Here is a 24,410-nt window from a genome sequence, read left to right as displayed (position 1 = left end):
CTGCAAAATGCGGGACTGTCCCGGGCAATCCGACACATGGTCACCCTATGCCCCATGGACATGCAGTGAGTTACAGCTTCTCTTCTGCAGCCCATCTCTGATGTTAGTTGGGTGACCGGAATGCTCACTACTGAAAGGGGGAAGAAGGGGGGTTGATGCCTGAGGAATGTGTATTGATGGAGGGTGGGCTCCAAACTAATCTGGGCAGAGGAGAGCTCTGTACTTGGGAAGGAGGGTACTTGCATGTGCACAGATCACCCCTAAATCCTGCACACCGTACACAGATCACCCCTAAATTCCCCCATACACAGCTCACCCCTCAATCCTTATCCATTTTATATGTAGGTCCACCCGTATGATTTTTCCGTGCGCTTTCAGGGTTGGGGGACTTTTCGTTTTTTTTGGGTGGGGGGGGGGGGGGGGCGTCATTGAAGGACCCGGCCTTGGGGCGGCAAAGGAAGTAAATCCGGGGGGGGGGGGGGGGGGCCCCATACAACATTTTGCTATGGGGCCCTGTGATTTCTAGTTACGCCCCTGACCTGGCCGCTTCCCTAGCAAACTCTGCACAGGTTCCACAGCCGCTTCCATGTGCTGCTCTGCAATACCTTACAGGTTCCCTGGCAAACTCTGCATAGGTTCTACAGCCGCTGATCTGCAATACCTGGCCGCTTCCCTTGCAAACTCTGCATAGGTTCCACAGCCGCTTCCACGTGCTGCTCTGCAATACCTGGCCACTTCCCTGGCAAGCTCTGCATAGGTTCCACAGCCACTTCCATGCGCTGCTCTGCATTACCTTACAGGTTCCCTAGCGAACTCTGCAAAGGTTCTACAGCCGCTGCTCTGCAATATCTGGCCTCTTCCCTGGCGAACTCTGCAATACCTGTCCGCTTCCCTGGTGCACTCTGCAGATGCCCACAAAACTACCAGAGATTCCTTTTATCTATTTTAATATGTGAGTGCATGTTTAATTTCTACATGTGCTGGTAATAAAGTCTACACTTAGATGGTGGCGCCCCCTGTCTTTTGAATCTATATGCAGTGTACTAAAGTGAGAGGGCTATGCTTGCACAGGTGTACCCCTGCATCCCCAATACAGGCAGTTCCGTTCATTTCAGTTGGGACGCAGCTGGTGCTCCATATCTGACATCCATGCAAGTGCGGGTGCAGGGCCCTGAATGCAGACAATGGGGTAGATTCAGGTAGATTTGCGCAGTTTTTACGGAGGCGCAGGGCACCGTTTTTGCCCTGCGCCCCTGCAAATTATCTGCGCTACCCTTGATTCACGGAGCAGTAGCTCAGTAAATTGCGTGGGCACTCCGGCAAAATACCCGGCGTAATACCCGTAGGGGGCGTGGATCATTTAAATTACTCGCGTTCCCGCGCTGAGCGTAGTGCGCATGCTCCGTCAGGAAACTTTCCCGACGTGCATTGCGGTAAATGACGTCGCAAGGACGTCATTTGCTTCAAAGTGAACGTGAATGGCGTCCAGCGCCATTCACGATTCACTTACGCAAACGACGTAAATTTCAAATTTCGCGGCGCGGGAACGACGGGTATACGCAGCAGGGGCAGCCTTACGCTAAAACCGACGTACGCAAATGACGTAAACTGCGTACGCAGGGCTCGCGTAGTGTTGCGAATCAGCGTAAGTATGCAATTTGCATACTATACGCTGACCACTACAGGAACGCCACCTAGCGGCCTGCGTAAGAATGCAGCCTAAGATATGCGGGCATAAGGAGCCTTATGCTAGTCATAGCTTAGGCTGCAGTCGGCGTAACGAGGTTCCTGAATCAGGAGCATTCGATACGCCGGGGCAAGTAAGCAATTGCGCTGCGTAACTATGGTTACACAGGCGCAATTGCTCTATGAATCTACCCCAATGTGCGTTCGGGGCCCCGCACCCACCAAATTTTTCTGTGTAGTCACTGCGTTCCAATTGACATGAATAGGACTGCCTGCATGGGGATGCCTGGAACACCTGTAAATGCCCCTGGGGGGGGGGGGGGGGCAAACACTGCCCTCTCATGGAAGTTCGCTGTAGTACACCCATCTGAACGAGGACTGTGTATGGCTGGAGGGCCCCGGGCCCCTATGAACACCTCATCCCCCGATATGGGGCGTTACCAGTGAGTGGACGTCCTTACCCATTCCTTTATATTCCAGATCTTTCCGATGGCGGACGCCATTCTCCATGTCCAGCTCCTGCGGTGATACCTGGTAGGGTGGGCGCAGGCGGATCTCCGTCTGCATGTCGGCGAGATTCATCTTGGTGGAGAGCGAGCGCGGGTTATTGAATCGCTGCTTCGTCTTCTGTATGAAATTATCTGTCGAAGGAGATGAAACGCATTAGGAAATGTCCTCTTTCATTAAATTACGCCCACCTTTTTCCGGCTGTGCGCGTCTTATATTATCCGCGCTGCGCCCTGTCGGCGGCGTTCCGATGGGCGCGCTGTTTATCACCCGGTCATCTTCCTGCAGCACAAAGTAATTTACCTTCTTCTAAACGCCTTACTTATCAGCCAGCCGCCTCTATAATTTGCAGCCGCTTGTTACCCGGCTCGCTATTTATTGGACTCACTTCGCAGTTTGTTACCAATAAAAAGGCCGCCGGCGCTCCATCGGGGAAGAGTCATCCGTTTTATGAGGTGTCAGCGCCCGCCCGCTAAATCACGCCACAAACATTTCATCTGAGCAGCAAAATGTCACTAAATAGAGCTCTAAGAATAGAGAGCCGGCTGTGTCTGGGCACAAAGGCGCGTCCGGGACGCCGAGTACCGAAGACGGGGAGCGCCGAGCCACGCACCACCAATCCAAGACGGGGAGCGCCGAGCCACGCACCACCAATCCAAGACAGGGGGCGCCGAGCCACGCACCACCGATCCAAGACCGGGAGCGCCGAGCCACGCACCACCGATCCAAGACGGGGAGCGCCGAGCCGCACACCACCAATCCAAGACCGGGAGCGCCGAGCCGCGCACCACCAATCCAAGACGGGGAGCGCCGAGCCACGCCCCACCAATCCAAGACGGGGAGCGCCGAGCCATGCACCACCAATCCAAGACGGGGAGCGCCGAGCCACGCACCACCAATCCAAGACAGGGAGCGCCGAGCCACGCACCACCAATCCAAGACAGGGAGCGCCGAGCCACGCACCACCAATCCAAGACGGGGAGCGCCGAGCCACGCACCACCAATCAAAGACGGGGAGCGCCGAGCCACGCACCACCAATCCAAGACGGGGAGCGCCGAGCCACGCACCACCAATCCAAGACGGGGAGCGCCGAGCCACGCACCACCAATCCAAGACGGGGAGCGCCGAGCCACGCACCACCAATCCAAGACGGGGAGCGCCGAGCCACGCACCACCAATCCAAGACCGGGAGCGCCGAGCCACGCACCACCAATCCAAGACGGGGGGCGCCGAGCCACGCACCACCAATCCAAGACGGGGAGCGCCGAGCCACGCACCACCAATCCAAGACCGGGAGCGCCGAGCCACGCACCACCAATCCAAGACGGGGAGCGCCGAGCCACGCACCACCAATCCAAGACGGGGAGCGCCGAGCCAAGAACCACCAATCCAAGACGGGGAGCGCTGAGCCACGCACCACCAATCCAAGACGAGGAGTGCCGAGCCACGCACCACCAATCCAAGACGGGGAGCGCCGAGCCAAGAACCACCAATCCAAGACGGGGAGTGCCGAGCCAAGAACCACCAATCCAAGACGGGGAACACCAAGCCACGCACCACAAATCCAAGACGGGGAGCGCCGAGCCACGCACCACCAATCCAAGACGGGGAGTGCCGAGCCAAGAACCACCAATCCAAGACGGGGAGCGCCGAGCCAAGAACCACCAATCCAAGACGAGGAGTGCCGAGCCACGCACCACCAATCCAAGACGGGGAGCGCCGAGCCAAGAACCACCAATCCAAGACAGGGAGCGCAGAGCCGCACACCACCAATCCAAGACGGGGAGCGTTGAGCCACGCACCACCAATCCAAGACAGGGAGCGCAGAGCCACGCACTAATCCTACAAGTGTCACTTAGGAAGGGCACAACAAGCAAAGGGTCATTAGGATTTATTTCCTCCCTCTGGAGATACAAAGTAACATTTTTTTAATAAACATTGTTCAGACAGTAGATCAAGAGATACAAAGTAACATTGTTTATAAACATTGATCAGACAGGACATAGAGAGATCCTGTCTGATCAATGTTTATAAACAATGTTACTTTGTATCTCTCCATCTCCCGCTTGATTAATATTTGAAAAACAATGCTACTATGTATTTCTCTATCTCTGGTCTGAACAATGTTTATAAACAAAGTAACGCAGTTTATAAACATTGGTCAAACGGGAAAATGAGAGATACAAAGTAACATTGTTTATAAACATTGATCAGACCGGAGACAATGTCACTTTGTATCTCTCTATCTCCTGTCTGAACGATGTTTATAAACAATGTTACTCTGTATCTCTCAATCTCCCGAACTCCTGACCAGTGTGGCAGAAGGACGAGGTGCACCACACATGCTTTGTGTGCCTCTATTTACCTTTTTTACATTTATTCAATAAACCAAAAGAGAAGGGAAGAGAAGGGAAGGGAAGACGGGTGGGGGAGAGATGGGAAGGGGAGGGAAAGAAAGGGAAGGGAAAGGGAGGGGAAGAGAAATGGAGGGAAGGGAAAGGGAGGAAAGGGAAGAGAAGGGAAGGTGAGCATTGGGGAGGGAAGAGAAAGGGAGGGGAGGGAAAGGAAAAGAAGGGAAAGGGAGGGGAAGAGAAAGGGAGGGGAGGGAAAGGGAGGGAGGGGGAGAGATGGGGAGGGAGGGGGAGAGATGGGAAGGGGAGGGAAAGGGAGGGCAAGAGAAAGGGAGGGAAGGGAAAGGGAGGGGAAGAGAAAGGGATGGAAGGGAAGAGACAGGAAGGGGAGGGAAGAGAAAGGGAGGGAAAGGAAGGGAAGGGAAGAAAAGAGAAGGGAAGAAAAGAGAAGGGAAGAGGGGGGAGGGGAGGGAAAGGAAGGGGGGGGGAATAGAACAGGGGGGGGGAGGAGGGAAGGGGCTAAGGCTGTCAATCAGTTGGAGGTCCCTCCCCTGTCACCATTTTTCTTTTAGTTGTCAGGAAATGATAAATAGATAAAAGATCAGTGAGAAATCTTCAGGCTGCCAGTGACTGATCAGAACCCATCCCCCCCCCCAGTAGTTGGTGTGTCTGTACTATGAAGAGGAAGCGGAGGAGAGAACTCACCGAATTCGATGAAGGAGTAGGGGCGGATGGCGCTGTGTCTGTACTATGAGGAGGAGGAGAGAACTCACCGAATTCGATGAAGGAGTAGGGGCGGATGGCGCTGTGTCTGTACTATGAGGAGGAGGAGGGAACTCACCAAACTCGATGAAGGAGTAGGGGCGGATGGCGCTGTGTCTGTACTATGAGGAGGGAACTCACCAAACTCGATGAAGGAGTAGGGGCGGATGGCGCTGTGTCTGTAGGAGGAGGAGGAGGGAACTCACCGAATTTGATGAAGGAGTAGGGGCGGATGGCGCTGTGTCTGTACTATGAGGAGGAGGAGGAGGAGGGAACTCACCGAATTCGATGAAGGAGTAGGGGCGGATGGCGCTGTGTCTGTACTATGAGGAGGAGGAGGGAACTCACCGAATTCGATGAAGGAGTAGGGGCGGATGGCGCTGTGTCTGTACTATGAGGAGGAGGAGGGAACTCACCGAATTCGATGAAGGAGTAGGGGCGGATGGCGCTGTGTCTGTACTATGAGGAGGAGGAGGAGGAGAGAACTCACCGAATTCGATGAAGGAGTAGGGGCGGATGGCGCTGTGTCTGTACTATGGGGAGGAGGAGGAGGGAACTCACCAAACTCGATGAAGGAGTAGGGGCGGATGGCGCTGTGTTTGTACTATGAGGAGGAGGAGGAGGAGGGAACTCACCAAACTCGATGAAGGAGTAGGGGCGGATGGCGCTGTGTCTGTACTATGAGGAGGAGGAGGAGGGAACTCACCAAACTCGATGAAGGAGTAGGGGCGGATGGCGCTGTGTCTGTACTATGAGGAGGAGGAGGAGGAGGGAACTCACCAAACTCGATGAAGGAGTAGGGGCGGATGGCGCTGTGTCTGTACTATGAGGAGGAGGAGGGAACTCACCAAACTCGATGAAGGAGTAGGGGCGGATGGCGCTGTGTCTGTACTATGAGGAGGAGGGAACTCACCAAACTCGATGGAGTAGGGGCGGATGGCGCTGTGTCTGTACTATGAGGAGGAGGAGGAGGGAACTCACCAAACTCGATGAAGGAGTAGGGGCGGATGGCGCTGTGTCTGTACTATGAGGAGGAGGAGGGAACTCACCAAACTCGATGAAGGAGTAGGGGCGGATGGCGCTGTGTCTGTACTATGAGGAGGAGGAGGAGGGAACTCACCGAATTCGATGAAGGAGTAGGGGCGGATGGCGCTGTGTCTGTACTATGAGGAGGAGGAGGGAACTCACCAAACTCGATGAAGGAGTAGGGGCGGATGGCGCTGTGTCTGTACTATGAGGAGGAGGGAACTCACCAAACTCGATGAAGGAGTAGGGGCGGATGGCGCTGTGTCTGTACTATGAGGAGGAGGAGGAGGGAACTCACCAAACTCGATGAAGGAGTAGGGGCGGATGGCGCTGTGTCTGTACTATGAGGAGGAGGAGGGAACTCACCAAACTCGATGAAGGAGTAGGGGCGGATGGCGCTGTGTCTGTACTATGAGGAGGAGGAGGAGGAGGGAACTCACCAAACTCGATGAAGGAGTAGGGGCGGATGGCGCTGTGTCTGTACTATGAAGAGGAGGAGGGAACTCACCAAACTCGATGAAGGAGTAGGGGCGGATGGCGCTGTGTCTGTACTATGAGGAGGAGGAGGGAACTCACCAAACTCGATGAAGGAGTAGGGGCGGATGGCGCTGTGTCTGTACTATGAGGAGGAGGAGGAGGGAACTCACCAAACTCGATGAAGGAGTAGGGGCGGATGGCGCTGTGTCTGTACTATGAGGAGGAGGAGGGAACTCACCAAACTCGATGAAGGAGTAGGGGCGGATGGCGCTGTGTCTGTACTATGAGGAGGAGGAGGAGGGAACTCACCAAACTCGATGAAGGAGTAGGGGCGGATGGCGCTGTGTCTGTACTATGAGGAGGAGGAGGAGGGAACTCACCAAACTCGATGAAGGAGTAGGGGCGGATGGCGCTGTGTCTGTACTATGAGGAGGAGGAGGAGGAGGAGAGAACTCACCAAACTCGATGAAGGAGTAGGGGCGGATGGCGCTGTGTCTGTACTATGAGGAGGAGGAGGAGGAGGGAACTCACCAAACTCGATGAAGGAGTAGGGGCAGATGGCGCTGTGTCTGTACTATGAGGAGGAGGAGGAGGGAACTCACCAAACTCGATGAAGGAGTAGGGGCGGATGGCGCTGTGTCTGTACTATGAGGAGGAGGAGGAAACTCACCAAACTCGATGAAGGAGTAGGGGCGGATGGCGCTGTGTCTGTACTATGAGGAAGAGGAGGAGGAGGGAACTCACCAAACTCGATGAAGGAGTAGGGGCGGATGGCGCTGTGTCTGTACTATGAGGAGGAGGAGGAGGAGAGAACTCACCAAACTCGATGAAGGAGTAGGGGCGGATGGCGCTGTGTCTGTACTATGAGGAGGAGGAGGGAACTCACCAAACTCGATGAAGGAGTAGGGGCGGATGGCGCTGTGTCTGTACTATGAGGAGGAGGAGGAGGGAACTCACCAAACTCGATGAAGGAGTAGGGGCGGATGGCGCTGTTGATGTGAATCATCTCGTAGGTTGTGATGAATTCTTTCTGCAGCTCGTCCAGGAAGCAGAAGGCGAGGACTCCGGGGTAGGCGTCGGAGCAAAGCGTCATGTAACTCACCCCCAAAGAGGTGATGAAGCTGCAAACAGACAAGACAGAGAATCTGAATCCCGAGGCCGCCGCCCCCTACAAGACTTACCTTTATAAATGGCGTGGTAGGCACGTGTTTAACCCACTTCACCCCCCCCCCGGAAGGTTTTACCCCCCCCCTTCATGACCAGGCCATTGTTTGCTGTTCAGCACTCCACTACTTTAACCACTTAAGGACCGGCTCCTGTATATTTACGTCGGCAGAATGCCGCGGACAGGCAAATCCACGTAAATATACGTCAGTTTAAAACGCCGGTTGGCTCCCCACTGATATAAACATTCTTAGCTGGATTCAGGTAGCCAGGCGCATCTTTCCGGCGGCGTAACGTATCCTATTTACGCTACGTCGCCGTAAGCGAGGCAAGGCCAGTATTCACAAAGCACTTGCCTCCTAAGTTACGGCGGCGTAGCGTAAATGGGGCCGGCGTATGCGCGCCTAATTCAAATGAGGATGGGGGGGGCGTGTTTAATGTAAATTACTCGTGACCCGACGGGATTGACGCTTTAATTACGAACGGCGCATGCGCCGTCCGTGTACATATCCCAGTGTGCATTGCTCCAAAGTACGCCGCAACGACGTATTGGTTTTGGCGTGAATGTAAATGACGTCCAGCCCCATTCACGGACGACTTACGCAAACGACGTAAAAATTTTAAATTTCGCCGCGGAAACGACGGCCATACTTAACATTGACTAGGCCACCTAGGGGGCAGCTTTATCTTTACGCGGTGTAACTCTTACGGAAACGGCGTATCTTTACTGCGACGGGCGCACGTACGTTCGTGAATCGGCGTATGTAGTAATCACACCCTTGTGACGGTCTGGACTGATCCTCCCTATGAGGTGGAGTTCCCCTTTAAGGAATGCAGAGAGGTCATCTCTATAGGATGTGCATTAATATTGTACAATGTATCGATCGCAACTTCCAACATGAGCTTCCATTTCACTGTAAAGCACAAAAAATGCTTCGCTCAGCATCTGTGTGTGCGGCGGTACGATCGTATGACGTCTAGAGAGGAGAGTTTATTATTCCATCTAATCCGGCCAGCTTCTGACGCCATGCTGACGCGCTCACCTGACAGCCCTCAGGGACTAATGTCAAGGTACAAGTGCACAAAAAAAGAAAGATGACCCACCCTCCTTGCTGTACTGACCAAAAGGGGTATCCCAGGGGACTCACCACCCTGACAAGAAAAACTGCACAGCGCTGCGGTCCGCTCTCCTTTACACTTTGTGTGTCTGAGTCTCTCTGAGGTAAAACTGCGCTGTTTGCGCCGTTCAGAAAGTCCGTCCCCCCCAGCACTAGAGGCCAAAACCTGTAGAAAACCACAGAAAGATCTCCGCCTCAGGAAAAAGAGCGCAAGCTTCTAGAAAATGGCCGCTCGCTGTAACTGCCTGCGTCACAGTGCGGCTACAACAAAATGGCCGCCAGCCGCAATTCAATAGCCACAAGAAAATGGCGCAGTTTTAAAGAAAAAACAGCGCAGAGGACACTGAGGTGGACGAGAAGGCCGGAAAAAAATAGCTGCCCCCGAGCTGAGGGCCCCCCTTGGCAGACCACCCACACAGAGAGCAGGCCCTGAACACCCCGCAGCCCCCAGCCAGGATAGGAAAAACAACCCCTCAGGTACATCCCAGGCCAGTCACAGAAGAGGGAAGGGACGGGACGAGAGGCGAGGAAAGGGGGGAGGACACGAGACCCCCTAATCGACCCCCCCCTAGGAAAGCCCAGCTGTTCCATCCTGCCAAGACAGGAGGAAAAGAACTTACCCGTCCCTGCGAGGACTGCTGGTGTGTTCCTGACAGACCCACTTCTGAGCAGTACGGAGTAGCTGTCGGCCACGGCCCACTGTGACACAGACAGCTAGCAGCCTGGTCATATGTGAGCCCTGGAGCAAAAAGCCCACCTCTGGAGCAATGGCCGACCCAGCGCGTAGCTAAGGCTGGCCGGACTACAAGGATCTATATTATCCAGCCTGTGTCACCAAGCCGGCAGTTGATAGAAGATCTCAGGATCAAAAAAAATAAAATAAACTGAAATCTTTAAAAATTCAAAAAGTTCCTCATGACCAAGGGGAGCCAGGTCCTTCTCCTTTACTAGGCAGAAAAAAAGGTAGTGTGAGGGGTTATGGCCAGAGGGACCGCCCCCTGGGCGGGGCTGTTTCAGCTTTGCTAAAGTTTACGGGCCAGATCCACGTAGATCGGCGTAATTCTAAGCGGGCGTAGCATATTGTAGTTGCGCTACGTCGCCGCAACTTAGAGAGGCAAGTGCTGTTTTCACAAAACACTTGCGTCTAAAGTTACGGCGGCGTAGCGTAAATGTGCCGGCGTAAGCGCGCCTAAATCAAATGAGGAACAGGGGGGCGTGTTTTATGTAAACTAAGCATGACCCGACGTAAATTACGCTTTTTTCGAACGGCGCATGCGCGCGCATGCTCAGCATCACGTCGAATTTTCTAATTAAATTACGCCCGCTCAATGCCTAGACGACGTGAACGACGCAAAGCCCTATTCGCGAACGTTTTACGCAAACAACGGAAAATTCGACGCTGTCCCGACGTCCATACTTAACATTGCGTACGCCTCATGAGGCAGGGGTAACGTTACGCTGAAAAAAAGTCTTACGTAAACGACGTAAAAAAATGTGCTGGGCGGATGTACGTTCTGAGAATCGGCGTATCTAGCTAATTTGCATACTCTACGCGGAAATCACCGGAAGCGCCACCTAGCGGCCAGCGTAAATATGCACCGAAGATCCGACGGCGTACTAAGACGTACGTCAGTCGGATCTAGCTCACATTCAGGCGTATCTTGTTTTGTGGATACAAAACAAAGATACGCCGGCGCATCCTAGAAGTGACGCGGCGTATCAATAGATACGCCGACGTAACTTCTTTGTGGATCTGGGACTACATGTTTTAACCATTAACATGTCTGCCTAGTCCTCTCCTAATAGACGAAACATAACCCTACAGTCAAGAGTATAAGGAGGCTGTGTCCGTCCGCGGACCAAAGAGAAATATTACCCGTTTCCAAAATTTTATAACAAACTAGGATTTTGTTTTATTTTTCAAACGTCTTGTTCTTTTTAGGCTTGTTGAGCAAAAAATAAACCCCCCCGGTGTTGAATACCACCAAAAGAAAGTTCTATTTGTGTGAAAAAAATAATAAAAATCCATATGTGTTCAGTGTTGCATGACGGCGCCATTGTCATTCAAAGTGTGAAAGCGCTGAAAGCTTAAAATTGGCCTGGGCAGGAATGGGGTAAAATTGACCCCCGGTATTGAAGGGGTGTGTGTTTTTAGTATCACTTTAATCAGAGGTTTGAGTTGCACCAGAGGTCTCCGGACCCCCCCCCCCGCCTTAATTTTGGTCTCCTGACCCCCCCCCCCCACTTTAATACCCCGATAGATCGCGTGCCGCAGCAGAGCTCAGCGCAGACCGGATTGCGATGTCCTTGTACCCGACAAAGGACAGAAATGACGCCACTCAGCGATGAGCGATCGGAAAACTTCAACATTTTCTTTATTTTTAATTAAGCCGAATTTTATTTCATTTCCACTGCGATCATTAAATGGAGACAGAACTCGGCAATTGTTCATAATGGAGAAATATCCAATTAAAGGGATGGAAACTAATCCAATTATTTACAATCAACAATCCTCCTTCTTCTTATGAGATCAATAATAATAAAAAAAGCTTTTCCTCCAAAAATACAAACTCAGGCCAACCAGGATCCAGAGAGCGATTATCTCCGCGGAGCGCGGTGTACCGGGGGAGTCAATCAGAAGGACGCGATCTTCTAATGTGACACGGTGACAAACGTTCGCCCCGTAATAACCGTCTGCGGATTGAAGTCTCCAGCTGGTCTCTCCATAGTGACCTCAGAGGAGCGGTAATGCTGGATAATTATATTTCATAGCATTCTCTGCGTCCGATCGATGAACTTTCTCTGCGTCCGATCGATGAACTTTCTCTGCGTCCGATCGATGAACTTTCTCTGCGTCCGATCGATGAACTTTCTCTGCGTCCGATCGATGAACTTTCTCTGCGTCCGATCGATGAACTTTCTCTGCGTCCGATCGATGAACTTTCTCTGCGTCCGATCGATGAACTTTCTCTGCGTCCGATCGATGAACTTTCTCTGCGTCCGATCGATGAACTTTCTCTGCGTCCGATCGATGAACTTTCTCTGCGTCCGATCGATGAACTTTCTCTGCGTCCGATCGATGAACTTTCTCTGCGTCCGATCGATGAACTTTCTCTGCGTCCGATCGATGAACTTTCTCTGCGTCCGATCGATGAACTTTGGCCCCCATACCAACACAAGGTTCATGGGAGGCACACAATGATTGTCATATAGTAAAACAGAGAAATAGTAGAGAACATGAAGAGCCCATTCACACCAGTGCGCTGCGACAACGGGCGTTCCATGCGTTGGTACAACATACTGAATGGGTCCCTAACACACAGGGACCCATACCGTTGTAGAGGAAGGAGGTGACCCCTGGAAGCCGCACATTTATGGCGTCTTACAGAGATGAATGAATGAATGAATGAAAAACTTATAAAGCGCGGCACATGCGAACTGAATCGCTTCTGGGCGCTAGTTGTTTGTGACTCATGACCTCAAAAGAGCAGAGTTTTGATCCGTCTTCTGAAAGTCAGGTGGTTTTCCTCCAACCGAACGCTGGTTGGTAAAGCGTTCCATAGTCTCGGACCCTGAAAAGCAAACCTTCTTTCTCCTTTGGACTTGTATTTGGTTTTTGGTACCCTGACCAGATTTTGGTCGGTGGATCGCAGAACGCGATTCGAATTGTGAGGTTCTATCTTGTCGCAAAGATATTGCGGAGCCTTCCCATGGATGCACTTATGTGTCAGGCAGAGTGCTTTAAATGCAATTCTGTCTTTTACTGGCAACCAGTGAAGGGATCTCAGTGAAGGTGAGATTGATTCCCATGTTTTTTTCCCAGTCACCAGTCTGGCGGCCGTATTCTGAACGACTTGCAGACGAGAGATTTGGTACTTGGGGAGCCCGAGGTAAAGGGCATTTGCATAGTCCAGTCTGGAGTTCACAATTGTTCCCACCACGACTGCTACGTCTTCTTTGGGGATAAATGGAATAAGTCTGCGTAGTATGCGCAACAAATGGTGCGCTCCGCTGACTACTGACCCTATTTGTGCGTCCATTGTCATGAAGGTGTCGAAGATGACCCCGAGACTTTTGACTTTGGAGCTAGGGGTGATGATTTGGCCCAGAATGGGCGGCGGTGTCCAGGTAGTTGCCAGTTGACTCTTTCGGCTGGCGTGAAACATAAGAAGTTCTGTTTTTGAACTGTTGAGTTTAAGATAACTCTTTGTCATCCAGTTTTCTATTGAAGAGAGACATTTCTCTAAACTGAGATGATGGTCCTTTTTGTTGCCGATGCGAAAATACAGTTGCGTATCGTCTGCATAAGAGTGATAGAGTAGTTCTTGGCTACTGATAATATCAAAGAGAGGGCGAAGATAGATGTTGAAAAGCACCGGTGACAGGGGGGGATCCTTGGGGGACTCCACATGACACTGTGCGTTTTTCCGACGTGAAACAACCCAGTGTCACCTCCACACTAGTCCCAGTTTCACCAGACTAGCCAGTCACAGTGGCCGTGGTCACCTCCACAACAGTCCCAGTGTCACCAGACCAGTCAGTCATAGTGTCCATGGTCACCTCCTCACCAGTCCCAGTGTCAACAGACCAGCCAGGTCACCTCCACACCAGTCCCAGTGTCACCAGACAGGTCACCTCCACACCAGTCCCAGTGCCACCTGAACAGCCAGTAACAGTGTCCGTGGTCACCTTCACACCAGTCCCAGTGTCACCAGACCAGCCAGTGTCCATGGTCACTTCCACATCATTCCCAGTGTCACCAGACCAGCCAGTGTCCATGGTCACTTCCACATCATTCCCAGTGTCACCAGACCAGCCAGTGTCCATGGTCACTTCCACATCATTCCCAGTGTCACCAGACCAGCCAGTCACAGTGTCCGTGGTCACCTCCACACCAGTGCTGTGTCAGTTTCTGCTCCATTGTGGTGCATTAGGAATCCTATTCCAATGATGCGTGTCAATCCAGGCGTGTTCCTCACACCTCAGCAGCACAGGTAAGGGTGCTTGGGCTTTAACTACCCGCTGCCTGGCCACGGCATTAAAACAGCTGGGTGCCTGCTCTGTGAGGGCGTGAGGACACATTAAAACATCCTCCTGCTCTCCGCGCTCGAGTGCTCCCTCTAGGGAGCGCAGTGGCATGCACTGTAATCACTGTGTTCTTCAGACACGGCAGATCACAGATCAATGAAGTTGGCCCTGTACCAAGTGATCCCTGCAACCAATCACATTTGCTGGGTTTCCAACAATGATCGAAAACATTCAATAAATGTAAAAAAAAAAAAATGTAATCACAGTCACTGGAGCAGTACACTGTCACTATGCTGACACTGAGACTGGTTGGGCTAGTGATCAGGAACACTGGCTAGCTGCTCCGATGACACTGTATGCCAGTGCAGCCAGCCAGTGTCTCTGATCACCAGCCACGCCATTCCCAGTGTCACTTCTGCTCTCCGCGCTCGAGTCCTCCCTCTAGGGAGTGCAGTGGCACGCACTGTAATAACTGTGTTCTTCAGACATGACATAGATCACAGATCAATGAAGTTGGTCCTGTACCATGTGATCCCTGCAACCAATCACATTTGCTGGGTTTCCAACAGTGATCATTAACATTTAACAAATGGTGTCCATGGTCACCTCCACACCAGTACAGAGACAGTTATTGCTCCATTGTGGTACGTTAGAAATCCTATATAAATGATGCATATTAATGCAGGCCTGTTCATCACTCCACAGCAGCACAGGCTGGGGTGTTTGGGCTTTATCTACCTGCTGCCTGGCCGCTGCACTAAAACAGCTGGGCGGCTGCTTCCTGAAGGCGGGAAGGCATATGAAAACATAGTGGATCTTAGATTAGGGTACAGAACCAATAAAGTTGGCTCTGTACCACGTGATCACTGTGATTGGCCACCAATCACACTTGTAAACAAAGGCTGCATGATTCTCGGTACTGTAGGCAAAAAAAAAAAAAAAAAATGACAGTCGCTGGAGCAGTACACGGTCACTATGCTGACACAGACTGGTGGGGCCGGTGATCAGAAACAGTCTGACAGAGATGGAGGTGGGGGAACTGCCCCCCCACGCGAGGCTTTTTCTGTTTTTCAAAATAAAATAATTGATTTTAGGCGATCGTAAATGTATGTAGAGTGCCGCGCTGTCATTAAATGTGAAAGTCGTCTATTACAAATAAAATATTACCCAAGTCAACCGCAAACAATAACAGCGCCAATAAATCACACCAACAAAAGTAATACAGAACCCATATGATAAATTGTAACATAAACCGAATAAATGATACAAAGGCCCAGATTCACAAAGCACTTACACCGATGTATAACAAGTTACGCCGACGTAAGTGTAAATGTGCGCCGTCGTATCTGTGCGCCAGACCCACAAACCAAGATGCGCATAAAAACAGGCTACGTATCTTGCTTACGCCGGCGTAGGGTGGGCGCACATTTAGGCTGGGAGCATGGTGCCGCTCCCATTGATTAGCCATTCAAACATGCAAATGAGGGAAATACGGCAATTCACTAACCTGCGTGCACCCGACGCAGGCTACGCGAGATGTGCGTAAGTTGTACGTCCGGCGTGAAGTTATTCCCCATTATGGAGGTGTAACCCGGCAACAGACATGCAAAGGTCTGCGCCAGGGAACACAAGCCAGCGTATTTTATGTTGGACGTGTGTCTGGCTGGGCGTAGGTTACGTTTACGGCGTACACAGTGATCCGGCGTAGTTTAGGCAGTTGTTCCGACGTGGTTGTGAGCAGGGGGGATGCGTCCACGTCACGGCGCAGTTCGCGATACGTATCTGTCTGGTGCTCGGCCCATCATTTGCATGGGGTCACGCCTCATTTGCATGGGTCACGCCCACTTCCACCTACGCCGGCCTGCGCCCTCGAAACCATCACCGCATCACAATCCATTCATGTGAACCGCCGCAGATGGCAATGTTAGGTTACCGGCACCCCAAAAACAGAACAGGCTGGCTGCACTGGCATACAGTGTCATCGGAGCAGCCAGCCTGTTCTGTTTTTGGGGTGTCGGTAACCTAACATTGCCATCTGCGGTGGTTCACATGAATGGATTGTGATGCGGTGATGGTCTCCGTATCAGTACGAATCCCACGCCAGTATGGAATCAATACGAATCCCACGCTGTATCGGTGTGAACTGCATCTCAATGTGGCCTAAATCTTACACGGTGGTCTTCTTCTGGTGGGTCGGTGTGGTGCAGCGCTGGTTGTGGGATCACCTGTACCGAGATTGGATATTGGTTCAGAAGGAGCGGAGGACACAATGGGCCAGATTCAGGTAACACTTACGCCAACGTATGTGTAGATACGCCGCGTAAGTGTAAAGATGCGCCGTCGTATCTATGCGAGTCTTAATGCAAGATACGCCTGAAATCTGGCTTCATCCGACCGACGTAAGTCTCCTACGCCGTCGTATCTTGGGCGCATATTTACGCTGGTCGCAAGGGGCGCTTCCATTGATTTACGCGTCGAATATGCAAATGACCGAGATACACCGATTCACGAACGTACTTGCGCCCGTCGCATGAGTTTACGCTGTTTACGTAAGGCGTACGTCCGGCGTAAAGTTAAAACACCTATAGGGAGGCGCAACCCATGCAAAGGTATGGACGTCGAAACAGCCGTCGGATTTTACGTTGTTTACGTAGTAGTATGTGAATGGGGCTGGGCGTAGGTTACGTTCACGTCGTAGGCATTGAGCCGTCGTATCTTAGGGTGTATATGCGACGTGATTCTGAGCATGCGCGCGCATTCGCCGTTCTTTCGGCACATCATTTGCATGGGGTCACGCTTCATTTAAATGGATCATGCCCACTTCCTTCCTACTTTGAATTAGGCGAGCTTACGCCGGCCAATTTACGTTACGCTGGCGCAACGTAGGGAGCGAGTGCTTTGTGAATACTGCTCTTGCCTCTCAGAGTTACGTCGGCGTAGCGAATATGAGATGCGCTACGCTGCCACAAAGATGCGCCGCTCTACGTGAATCTGGGCCCATGTATCATTTATTCGGCTTGTGTTACAATTTATCATTTGCGTTCTGTAATACTTCTGTTGTTGTGATTTATTGGCGCTGTTATTGTTTGCGCTTGACTTGGGTAATATTTTATTTGTAATAGACGACTTTCACATGTAATGACAGCGCGGCGCGATACGTACATTTACCATCGCCTAAAATCAACTATTTTATTTTGAAAAACAGAAGAAGCCTCCCAGAGGAGGGGGGGGGGGGGCTAATTAGGCGATGCGACTCCCCCACCTCCATCTCTGTCAGACTGATCCACCAAGGAGATCAATAATATTTCTGATGTACTTCTCTTCCCGCCTGGAAACTGAACAGAGCAATGGAGAGGAGACCCCCGAGCAGAACAAGGGAGAGGGGACCCCCGAGCAGAACAAGGGAGAGGAGACCCCCGAGCAGAACAAGGGAGAGGAGACCCCCGAGCAGAACAAGGGAGAGGAGACCCCCCGAGCAGAACAATGGTGAGGAGACCCCCGAGCAGAACAAGGGAGAGGAGACCCCCGAGCAGAACAAGGGAGAGGGGACCCCCGAGCAGAACAAGGGAGAGGGGACCCCCGAGGAGAACAATGGAGAGGGGACCCCCGAGGAGAACAATGGAGAGGGGACCCCCGAGGAGAACAATGGAGAGGAGACCTTGTACTGTACTAGGGATGAGCTCAGGAGTGATCGGATCCTAGTCCAAACCTGCCCGAGGTACCACAACAAAACAATGTGACTGCACCCGGCCAATAATTCCCCACCCTACAGCCACATGTCTACAAAACCCAAGCAAAGTAATGGAGAGGAGTCCCCGATTTATGCATAAAACCCCAAAACAGAGGAATGAAGAAGAGACCCTAATGCAGCACACATACAAACCCAAGTAGAAAAATGGAGAAGAGACCTGCATTGCTCTGCTCATGGGTTCCATGTGTGGATCAAGGCCTCCTCTCCATTGTTCTGCTTGGTGGGGGTGTATTGGTGGATTTGGGGGTCTCTTCTCCATTGTTCTTCTCAGGGGATGAATGTGTGGATCAGGGTCTCTACTCCATTACTCTGCTTGGGGGGGGGGTATATGTGTGGATTGGGGTCTCCATTGTTCTTCCCAGGGGATGAATGTGTGGATTGAGGTCTCTTCTCCATTGCTGTGCTGGGGGGGGTAATGTGTGGATCAAGGTCTCTTCCCCATTGCTCTGTTCATGGGTTGTGATGTGTGGGTCGAGAAGAGACCTCTGATCTGCACATTCATCCCCCAAAACCAAGCAATGGAGAAGAGACCCCAATTCACAAATGCACCCCCCCCCCCCCCCAAGCAGAACAATGGAGAAGAGACCCTGTTCCACAAGTCTGTTCAAACCCTGAGAAGAACAATGGAAAAGAGACCCCAATCTGTATATACAACCTCAGAGCAAAACAATGGAAAAGAGACGCCAATCCATACATACAACATCTCAGAAATACAAAAGAGAGGAGAGCCCGATCCACAAATACACCCTCCAATCAGAATACATGAAGAAGAGACGAAGAGACCCTGATCAACACATAAAACACCCCAGGCAGAACAATAGAAAAGAGACCCTGATCAACAAATACCCCCCCCTTAAGCAGAACATGAAGACAAAGACCCCAACCACACATACAACCCCAAAACAGAGCAACGGAGAAGAGACCCTGATCCACAAATACAACCCCCCCCCCCCCCCCAAGCAGAACAATGAAGAAAAGACCTCAGAGCAAAACAATTGAGAAGAGACCCCCCTCCCCCCCGGCACACAGAACCCTTATGAATTGACTCACTTTATGGTGTGCGGCCCCCTTCTCATGGTGCACCGGTCCGGGAGTTGCTCCAGCTTTCTAGAGACCACCTTCAGGTACTTCTTTGTCTCCTGGACGGACATGTTTTGTTCGTGGTCTGTGGAGGCCGACAGCGGGAGCCCATCTCTGGAGCGGACCACCGAGGCGAACAGAATGACAGACATTTCCGGCAACGTTCACTCTGGAGGCTGCAAAAAGCACAAGACAAGGAGAACCATCAATAAAATATTGCACGGGAAATCGCTGGATCAAACCAATTCTGAAGAAAAAGGGGTCAGCCCACCCAAAACATGGAGGATGCTCCTCGTCACCTTCTGGCTTTATCTATCCAGAAGATCAGAAAACCTCTCTACCATAGTCCATGCTTCCAACCTGGGTGATCGGCTGGTGAAGGATGGTGCAATCAAGACAGCTGAAGACTGGCAGAAGAAGATGCCAGTGCCAGCGAGGGTCGCTGGATTGTTGGAAGGTATTTTTGCTTTTAGTTCTGCTTTAAAGGGTAAGAAAAAATATGAGGGATGAAAGGGGGGCATCTGGCTGTGAGAGTCCCTAGAATGAGCATTGTGCTAGAATAAGGTTCTCCATCCCCTCTACTCTCGGTAAGGCTTGTCATCTATTTATCATGCACTGAAGGACTGTGGGAGATCGGGCAGAGCATGGCACAGTGTTCTCCTTCATGGTGAGCAACCTCTGACTCTAGCTGGAGAACACCACCCACCACGACTCTACCTGGAGAACACCACCCACCACGACTCTACCTGGAGATCACCACCCACCACATCTCTACCTGGAGAACACCACCCACCACATCTCTACCTGGAGAACACCACCCACCACATCTCTACCTGGAGAACACCACCCACCACGACTCTACCTGGAGAACACCACCCACCACGAATCTACCTGGAGAACACCACCCACCACGACTCTACCTGGAGAACACCACCCACCACGACTCTACCTGGAGAACACCACCCACCACGACTCTACCTGGAGAACACCACCCACCACGACTCTACCTGGAGAACACCACCCACCACGACTCTACCTGGAGAACACCACCCACCACGACTCTACCTGGAGAACACCACCCACCACATCTCTACCTGAAGAGCACCACCCACCACATCTCTACCTGGAGAACACCACCCACCACAACTCTACCTGGAGAACACCACCCAACCACGACTCTACCTGGAGAACACCACCCACCACGACTCTACCTGGAGAACACCACCCACCACGACTCTACCTGGAGAACACCACCCACCACGACTCTACCTGGAGATCACCACCCACCACAACTCTACCTGGAGATCACCACCCACCACAACTCTACCTGGAGAACACCACCCACCACGACTCTACCTGGAGAACACAACCACCACGAATCTACCTGGAGAACACAACCACCACGAATCTACCTGGAGAACGCCACCCACCACGACTCTACCTGGAGATCACCACCCACCACGACTCTACCTGGAGAACACCACCCACCACGACTCTACCTGGAGAACACCACCCACCAAAGCTCTACCTGGAGAACGCCACCCACCAAAGCTCTACCTGGAGAACACCACCCACCAAAGCTCTACCTGGAGAGCACCACCCACCACATCTCTACCTGGAGATCACCACCCACCACATCTCTACCTGGAGATCACCACCCACCACATCTCTACCTGGAGATCACCACCCACCACATCTCTACCTGGAGAACGCCACCCACCAAAGCTCTACCTGGAGAACACCAAAACTCTACCTAGAGAGCATCACCAACCAAAGCTCAACCCGGAGAACACCACCCACCACCACTCTACCTGGAGAACACCACCCACCACATCTCTACCTGGAGATCACCACCCACTACGACTCTACCTGGAGAACACCACCCACCACATCTCTACCTGGAGATCACCACCCACCTCATATCTACCTGGAGAACTCCACCCACCAAAGCTCTACCTGGAGACCACCACCCACCACATCTCTACCTGGAGATCACCACCCACCTCATATCTACCTGGAGAGCACCACCCACCACATCTCTACCTGGAGATCACCACCCACCACATCTCTACCTGGAGAACGCCACCCACCAAAGCTCTACCTGGAGAACACCACCCACCAAAGCTCTACCTGGAGAGCACCACCCACCACATCTCTACCTGGAGATCACCACCCACCACATCTCTACCTGGAGATCACCACCCACCACATCTCTACCTGGAGATCACCACCCACCACATCTCTACCTGGAGAACGCCACCCACCAAAGCTCTACCTGGAGAACACCAAAACTCTACCTAGAGAGCATCACCAACCAAAGCTCAACCCGGAGAACACCACCCACCACCACTCTACCTGGAGAACACCACCCACCACATCTCTACCTGGAGATCACCACCCACTACGACTCTACCTGGAGAACACCACCCACCACATCTCTACCTGGAGATCACCACCCACCTCATATCTACCTGGAGAACTCCACCCACCAAAGCTCTACCTGGAGACCACCACCCACCACATCTCTACCTGGAGATCACCACCCACCTCATATCTACCTGGAGAGCACCACCCACCACATCTCTACCTGGAGATCACCACCCACCACATCTCTACCTGGAGAACGCCACCCACCAAAGCTCTACCTGGAGAACACCACCCACCAACGCTGTACTAGGATAACACAACCCACCAAAGCTCTACCTGGGGAATGCCACCCACCAAAGCTCTACCTGGAGAACACCACAAATCTACCTAGAGAGCATCACCCACCAAAGCTCTACCTGGAGAGCATCACCCACCACCACTCTACCTGGAGAACACCAGGTGGTGATCATGTGGTCACAGAAGCACCTAAGATGTCAATATCTGGAAGAAGGTATATAGAGGAGGTGAGACAACTATACCCCGGAGACTTCACAAAGCTGGGCTGAGAAATGCATACTAAAACCCCTGTGGAAGATCGGGAAGGCTCAACGGAGACATGGAGAAGACATATAGGAAAAAATCTGCCAGTCTGATGAGACCAAAACTGAACTTTACCAGGAGATGCCGTGTGGCCAGTTTTCTATAGCCCTGGGCTCCCTGGAGGAACTGGAGGGCCCGGGAACCGCTGAGGGCAGTGGTCAGTATTGTAAGAGCTGTAGAGCCGCCCAAATCACTTTCACTGAACAGCCGATAGCTTCCATCACAGCTGCAACCACGGGCTGTAAACACTTGAAGTCCCGGTGGTTACGGACAGTTTCAAAGCCCATAAACCAAATGGTCCCCCTTCATAAATCAAATATCCTGATCAAAACACCTATCCGAAAAGGACTAGTAAAAATCTACGCCCGGCTTACGGCCCACTTACAGATCCTCTCTATATGTCAGGAGGGATCTCAGCTGGGTTATTATTGCACAATAAAAATGAAATACGTCTCGGAATAAATGGTTCTTTTACACTCCGTGGTGTTGGCTGAGGATATAAACTCTGAGATTTTATCTGGATAAAATATACCACCGGCCTGTCGTCGCTTCCATTAACAAGCACATTAATAACTCAAACGGCTCAATATAACACAATTTAATGAACTGCTGAAACTGAGGAAAAACTAACACAGGTTTGCTGAAATCCAACATAGAATAAATGACGACATCCGAGAGGTGCGGGGGAGGCGGCTGCCGGGCGAGGGTGATTGACAGGACAAGCCGCCGGCAGATGTTCAGAGATCGCCTGAAGGGGGGAGGCAAAAGGTGAGAAGAACGCACAAGTAAACAAAGAAACGTTCTGCCGAGCTGCAATCTCTCCAAAGGAGCGCTTTCCGGAACTTTCCAACTCACTCAAACTATACACACCGGCACCGCTCAAGAATCCAATCCCACCCGAGGCGGAGAGGATTACCAAAACCTAGGAGAGCAACTTGTGGTGGTGGCCAAAGCCACAAAGTGGAAAGGAGGAATTGGCTGGATGCTTGTTTAGACCCACTGGGAGCAAGGCTGGAAATTGACTGGGAGCAAAGACGAAACTGAGCTGGGACACACTGGGAGCAAAGCCGGAAGTGAGCTGGGACACACTGGGAGCAAGGCTGGAAATGGACTGGGACACACTGGGAGCAAAGACGAAACTGAGCTGGGACACACTGGGAGCAAGGCTGGAAATGGACTGGGAGCAAAGACGAAACTGAGCTGGGACACACTGGGAGCAAGGCTGGAAATGGCACATGAACGAAAAAAACTCTGGATAGCCGCACTCCAAGATAACTTAAAATAAAGTTGGTCTTTTTATTTTCAAATGCACATGCAGACACCGCAAACAACAGGTACAGAAATGGCCGACGCGTTTCACGCTGCAATTCAGCGCTTAGTCATGGCTTGGAAATGGAAATGGACTGGGAGCAAAGACGAAACTGAGCTGGGACACACTGGGAGCAAAGACGAAACTGAGCTGGGACACACTGGGAGCAAGGCTGGAAATGGACTGGGACACACTGGGAGCAAGGCTGGAAATGGACTGGGACATACTGGGAGCAAGGCTGGAAATGGACTGGGACACACTGGGAGCAAAGACGGAACTGAGCTGGGACACACTTGGAGCAAGGCTGGAAATGGACTGGGACACACTGGGAGCAAAGACGAAACTGAGCTGGGACACACTGGGAGCAAGGCTGGAACTGAGCTGGGACACACTGGGAGCAAAGCCGGAACTGAGCTGGGACACACTGGGAGCAAGGCTGGAAATGGACTGGGACATACTGGGAGCAAGGCTGGAAATGGACTGGGACATACTGGGAGCAAGGCTGGAAATGGACTGGGACACACTGGGAGCAAGGCTGGAACTGAGCTGGGACACACCGGGAGCAAGGCTGGAACACACCGGGAGCAAAGCAGGAACTGACCTGGGATACACTGGGAGCAAGGCTGGAAATGAACTGGGAAACACCGGGCGCAAAGCTCTACCTGAAGATCACCACCCACCACATCTCTACCTGGAGAAAGCCAATAACCACATATCTACCCGGTGAACTCCACCCACCACATCTCTACCTGAATAACACCACCCACCACATTTCTACTTGGGGAACACAACTTCACCTGAAGACCACTAACCACCACAACTCCACCTTGAGATCACCACCCACCACGACTCTACCTGGAGATCACCACCCACCACATCTCTACCTGGAGAACACCACCCACCACATCTCTACCTGGAGAACACCACCCACCACATCTCTACCTGGAGAACACCACCCACCACATCTCTACCTGGAGAACACCACCCACCACATCTCTACCTGGAGAACACCACCCACCACATCTCTACCTGGAGAACACCACCTACCACATCTCTACCTGGAGAACACCACCCACCACATCTCTACCCGGAGAACACCACCCACCAAATCTCTACCTGGAGAACGCCACCCACCACATCTCTACCTGGAGAACACCACCCACCACATCTCTACCCAGAGATC

General features: G+C 52.2%; 1 protein-coding gene across 1 annotated transcript in view; it reads right to left on the bottom strand.

Moving 5' to 3' along the window:
• Positions 1-24,410, bottom strand: part of SEC22A (SEC22 homolog A, vesicle trafficking protein) — a 41,627-nt gene that overhangs the window by 12,469 nt on the left and 4,748 nt on the right. The window contains exons 2-4 of the mRNA XM_040358295.1: positions 18,922-19,127; positions 7,768-7,931; positions 2,148-2,327 (exon numbers count right to left, since the gene is read on the bottom strand). Coding sequence (XP_040214229.1) covers positions 2,148-2,327; positions 7,768-7,931; positions 18,922-19,103 — 526 coding nt within the window. The 5' untranslated portion in view covers positions 19,104-19,127. The remainder of the gene's footprint in view (positions 1-2,147; positions 2,328-7,767; positions 7,932-18,921; positions 19,128-24,410) is intronic.

The sequence above is a fragment of the Rana temporaria genome, chromosome 6 (assembly GCF_905171775.1).
Source record: "Rana temporaria chromosome 6, aRanTem1.1, whole genome shotgun sequence".
Taxonomy (NCBI): domain Eukaryota; kingdom Metazoa; phylum Chordata; class Amphibia; order Anura; family Ranidae; genus Rana; species Rana temporaria.
The sequence above is the reverse complement of the archived record's forward strand: the minus strand, read 5'-3'. Positions and strand labels throughout refer to the sequence as shown.